The sequence below is a fragment of the Plectropomus leopardus genome, unplaced genomic scaffold (genome assembly GCF_008729295.1).
Source record: "Plectropomus leopardus isolate mb unplaced genomic scaffold, YSFRI_Pleo_2.0 unplaced_scaffold3348, whole genome shotgun sequence".
In the NCBI taxonomy this organism is placed as follows: domain Eukaryota; kingdom Metazoa; phylum Chordata; class Actinopteri; order Perciformes; family Serranidae; genus Plectropomus; species Plectropomus leopardus.
The window spans coordinates 1-5,289 of record NW_024636557.1 but is presented as its reverse complement, the minus strand read 5'-3'; the positions used below and the strand labels follow the sequence as shown (position 1 = coordinate 5,289).

The 5,289-nt window shown below is 40.6% G+C and overlaps 1 protein-coding gene across 1 annotated transcript; it reads left to right on the top strand.

Annotated features, from left to right (window-relative positions):
• Positions 1 to 12: 12 nt before the first annotated feature.
• LOC121938788 (arf-GAP with SH3 domain, ANK repeat and PH domain-containing protein 2-like) lies at positions 13 to 2,462 on the top strand. Its single transcript, XM_042481956.1, has 5 exons — positions 13 to 150; positions 278 to 336; positions 724 to 788; positions 2,052 to 2,171; positions 2,286 to 2,462. The coding sequence occupies exons 2-5, from the start codon at positions 282 to 284 to the stop codon at positions 2,358 to 2,360; spliced, it is 315 nt and encodes a 104-aa protein (XP_042337890.1). The 5' UTR covers positions 13 to 150; positions 278 to 281; the 3' UTR covers positions 2,361 to 2,462.
• The last annotated feature ends 2,827 nt before the right edge of the window (positions 2,463 to 5,289 follow it).

Sequence of the window (5,289 nt, the reverse complement as noted above, 5' to 3'; positions counted from 1 at the left end):
AGTACCTCCAGTCCCACCAGCACCCACCATCCCACCACCACCCCACTACAAGGCTCCGCCCCTTCCCCCACCAGTCCCCCTTCACCAGACCAGTAGACCTCCAGGACCTCCAGGACCTCCAGGACCCAAGTCCCCCAAATCCCCCAGCGGGTATGAACCTGAATTTTACCAGTCTGTACTGGTCTGTACTGGTTTTAACGGATGCACATTAAAAAAGGATCAGTTTTATTTCTAACAGAAAGTTTAATCAGCTGATTTTTTTTTTGTCCGATTTCAGATCAATGAAAAGTCCCCCACAGAGACCTCCGGTCCGGACGGCGTCTGTGGACAGACGAGGTACACACACACACACACACACACACACACACACACACACACACAGACACACACACACAGTTCTACTGACATTCAGAATAAAATGTGTGTGACGTTTGTTTGATATTAACATTTAAAATTCTGGAAATTAATAAACATTTGATGTTTATGATTAAAAAAAATAAATATGGTTAAAAAATAAATGCAATAAAAGTAGAAAATCATATAAATGTATAATATCTTTTAAAGCTTGATTTTGAATCAAGCCCTGAAGGGTTAAAACACGGATCAGTCTTCAGTGAAGACGATGGTTTCGGTTGCTGCGGTCGATCTCTGTCTGTTGATGTCTGAAGGCAGTCATGTCGTGTGTTGTTGTTGTTGTTATTGTCGTTTATTTTCCGTCTGCAGGGTCTCAGTCTAAATCTCCACAGACCCCGACTCCTCCGACACCCAAACCCAGGAGCACTTTCTCCGTAAGTCCTCAAGCACAGCAGCAGCTCAGAGGTCGGAGATTTTCCTCCGTGTCCTCGTCAGCTCAGTGGAGCTCAGAGCTTTTAGTTTAAAATCTCACTAACAGAAACAGAAATTATGACGCAGTAAGTTTTTCCGTCAGCATGAAGACTGACGGCTCATCCCGCCGACACAAACACTTCATTTCAGTGAAGCTGTGGCTTTTTTACGGTTTCCCAACCATAAAATACTGAAAACAAATATTTACAAATTTAAGTTATATGACTGTGACCTTGTGTGCGTCTCATTCTCATAAATGTGAGGGAACCTTGAGAGAATTTTTTTTTTGGCACAAACGTCCACTCTGAGTCAAAAATGAACTGATTATAATGTGGTGGTCAAAGGTCACTGTGACCTTGCATCCATGTCATTGTTGTGAACGGGATTTCTCAAAAATACCTGAGGGAATTTCCTCAAATGTGGCACAAACGTCCACTTTGAGTGAAGAATGAATTTACTACTTTTTGCTGGTCAAAAGTCAAGGTCACATGCTCATGAATGTAATAATTTAAGAATGCTTTGAGTTTTTTTTTTTTTCAAATTTGGCACAAATCTCCACGCAGATTTAAGAATGGGCTGATTAAATTTTGGCGGTCCAACCAATTAGAATTTGTTGGTCACTGTTATCCCATATTTCGAGAACACGTTGAGGGAATTTTTTTAAATTTGGCACAAACGTCCACTTGGACTCAAGAATGGGCTGGTTAAATTTTGGTGGTCAAAGGTCAAGGTCACTGTGACCTTGCATCCAGCTCAATGTCGTGAATGTGATATTTAAAAAACATTGTAAGGGAGTGCAAACGTCCACTTTAAGTCAAGAATGAATTGACTAGACTTTATTGGTCAAGGTCAAAGGTCACTATGACAGTGTCCGTTACGTGTTTGTAAAAGACAATATCTTAAGAACACCTTAGGGGATTTTAGTCAATTCTGGCACAAACATCCACTTTGTTTCGATGATAAACTTAAGAATTTATACATTTATTATGACAAAATTCACACAAGATAAAATGTGTGTGCGTGCGTGTGCGTGTGTGCGTGCGTGTGTGTGTGCGTGCGTGCGTGTGTGCGTGCGTGTGTGTGTACGTGCGTGTGTGTGTGTGTGTGTGCGTGCGTGTGTGTGTGCGTGCGTGCGTGTGTGCGTGCGTGTGTGTGTGTACGTGCGTGTGCGTGTGTGTGTGCGTGTGTGTGTGTGCGTGTGTGTGTGTGTGTGTGTGTGTGTGTAGAAGCAGAAGCTTCAGAGGGTGAAGGCCATCTATAACTGTGCGGCCGATAACCCCGACGAGCTGACGTTCTCGGAGGGGGAGGTGATCGTGGTGGAGGGGGAGGAGGACAGCGAGTGGTGGGTGAGTGACGCCGTCCAAACAGGAAATACATCATCACCTCCAAACTGCGGGTTAAAAAATAAAAGACGTCACGTTTTCACTTTGTTGACTTGAGTCTTTTGTGACGTGTTTCAGGTCGGTCACATTGAAGGAGACCCGAGCCGGCGAGGAGTTTTTCCCGTCACCTTCGTCCACTTCATCACAGAGTGATGTCTTTGGGGACGAAGACTCGGCGTGTCCTCTGTCCTTTATCCTCTGTCCTCTATCCTCTGTCCTCTTTTCTCTGTCCTCTGTCCTCTATCCTCTGTCCTCTATCCTCTGTCCTCTGTCCTCTGTCCTCTGTTCTCTGTCCTCTGTCCTCTGTCCTCTTTTCTCTGTCCTCTGTCCTCTGTCCTCTTTTCTCTGTCCTCTGTCCTCTGTCCTCTTTTCTCTGTCCTCTGTTCTCTGTCCTCTGTCCTCTGTTCTCTGTCCTCTGTCCTCTGTCCTCTGTCCTCTGTTCTCTGTCCTCTATCCTCTGTCCTCTGTCCTCTGTCCTCTGTTGTCTGTCCTCTGTCCTCTTTTCTCTGTCCTCTGTCCTCTTTTCTCTGTCCTCTGTCCTCTGTCCTCTGTTCTCTGTCCTCTGTCCTCTGTCCTCTATCCTCTGTCCTCTGTTCTCTGTCCTCTGTCCTCTGTTCTCTGTCCTCTGTCCTCTGTCCTCTGTCCTCTGTCCTCTGTTCTCTGTCCTCTGTCCTCTGTCCTCTGTTCTCTGTCCTCTGTCCTCTGTCCTCTATCCTCTGTCCTCTGTCCTCTGTCCTCTGTCCTCTGAAGAACTGAACACAACAACTGAAACAAAAACACTGAAGCTGTTTTTAAATTTTTTTCTGGCTTCATTCAGACACCTGAGACTCTACCTGAACTTTATTTTAAATTCCAGCAGAGACGTTTTTAAAGATCCCAAATGTGTCGGGGTGAGTTTGTTTAACCCTTTGAAATCGAGCAAACTGGCTTGATCACCCAGAAATTAGTTTAAAAAAATAAATTGAAAAAAACGATTAAAGAATATCTGGAAAAAAACAAGAAAATTACCTTTAAAAAGCTGAAAAATTTTAATAATTATATAAAAATGTATGATTTTAAATATAGTTGTCTGAAAAAGAGTTTGCTAGCTTTCTTTAAAATATTTTTTTAAATCTACAAATTTCTTGCAGTTTGCGAGACATTTCTTGCCACGTTGCTCATTGCTTTTTTTGTCTTTGAAAGAAACTGCACCAATTTGCTCAGGGCTCAAAGGGTTAAATACTTGTGAAAAGTGTTTGAAGGCAAGAACGAAATAAAAGAGACGTCGACGGAGGAGTCAGAGGGTTACAGCGATGCGTCGACGCTGTGCAGAACTTCTGCTGCTGATTCACAAATTAAACCAAAAGAAAAGACATTTTAATGCTGCGCACACACCGAGCTTTAAGACGACTTCAGGGTTCCCACCGTCATGGAAAACCGCGAAAAATCATGGAGTTTCACATCACATTTTCCAGGCCTGGAAAAGTCATGGGACTAGTGAAAATCCCTGAAGGTTTTAGAAAAACCCTGGAAATGTGTTAGATGTAATAAATTTATTGCATCATGTAATATTACAGTGAATTTATTCTCTGCAGCTGACGACGTTACGTAGTTTTAATATTCATCGATGTGAGACAAAGTTTTGGTTGTTTTTGTTTATTTGTTCATCACGAAAGTTTATTCATTTTTTCTCTGCGTTACATTTTTCCTGCCATGTCAGCCCACGAGACATGTCAAACCATTTTTAAGCACTTTTGGCTTCAGGGGAGGAATAGACAAAATTATTTATTTTACGGTGAATTTTTAAAGAAAATATGTTTTCCAAACCCGTGGGTAAAATTTTTTTGCAATTTTTTAAATAGAAAACTTAAAACTTGCATGATTTTTTGTTGGGTTTTTTTTTTTTTTTTGCTTTTTAAAAAATTTGGTGACTTTTATAGAAAACTTTAAAATTGTTTTTAAAATTTTTGGGCATTTTTTTTCCCCTCTATTTAAATGTTGGCAATTTTTATAGAAACCTTTTTGTTATTATTAAAAAAAAAAGTATTTGGAGAGCATGTTTACCTAAAAAATCACCAAAATGACAGATTTTTTTATAGCAAGAAACTAAAAATAAAAAACTGATCGCTGGAGTTTCAAACATCATGAGGGACGTTGAAATTTTGTCTGAATACAGTTTGAATTTCGCATGTTTGAAAAACGTCGGTCAAGAAAAAAAGGAGTTCTTGAAAAGTCAGAGAAATTTTGAAATTCAACCCGTTAAAGTTTGTGGGAACCCTGAACCTTCAATGCGTTTAAGCTGCTCCGTACGAGACTGGTTTTGATGACCTTTGACCCCTCCAGGATGGACGGGGACAGACTGGGAGCGTCGGACCTCGGCGACGCTCCACCGCCTGAACGCTTCAACATGTGACTGAAACCGGCAGACGGACACAGCTCTGACTCACAGAGCCGTCCACATACTTCTGGCCATGTGGTGTGCGTGAATGTTGTTGGACACTCTGCTGGAATCGAACTTGTGACGCCGCGAGCCAAAAATAATCTGTTTCCTGTGTATTTTTGTGTCACTGGTAGAATTAATGATTTTTGTTATTTTCATGTCGGCTGGAGGGAAACTCTCAAATATCTTCGTCCACTTTGCTTTTACTTTTCTGTCATTGTTATTAAAAACATATGAAATTACTCGGACGTGTAACCTGCCGTCTGATTTTAAGGACAAAGATGTGAATTCTTTTTATTTATCTTTCATTCTTTCAGTTTTCCCTCAGTTTCAGGTCCTCCTATCTCTGACTTTTCCCGCTACTTTATGTATTTTTTCTTTTTTTTTTATCTTCAAATAACTAAATATAAAATAATCATAAATAATACCTAGTATTTTTCACCAAAGGTGCCATCCTCACGCGTCCTGTTTTGTTTCTTCAACAATCCTCAAAATATTCACTTAACTGTGATATAAAGTCTTCACTTCAGAGAAACTGGATTTCTTTCCTCAGGATTTATTTATTTTTATTTATTTTTATTTATTGTTATTAGTAGTAGAAGTAGTAGTCGTCGTTTTTTTTGTACACACTTCAAACTGCATGAAATCCAGAAAAAATAAATT

Excerpts from the sequence above, each read along its gene's own strand:
- LOC121938788 (XM_042481956.1), top strand. The coding sequence starts at position 282 with ATGAAAAGTCCCCCACAGAGACCTCCGGTCCGGACGGCGTCTGTGGAC. Across the intron at positions 337-723 it reads GGCGTCTGTGGACAGACGAG|GGTCTCAGTCTAAATCTCCA; the intron begins GTACACACACAC and ends TTCCGTCTGCAG. Across the intron at positions 2,172-2,285 it reads AGGAGGACAGCGAGTGGTGG|GTCGGTCACATTGAAGGAGA; the intron begins GTGAGTGACGCC and ends GACGTGTTTCAG.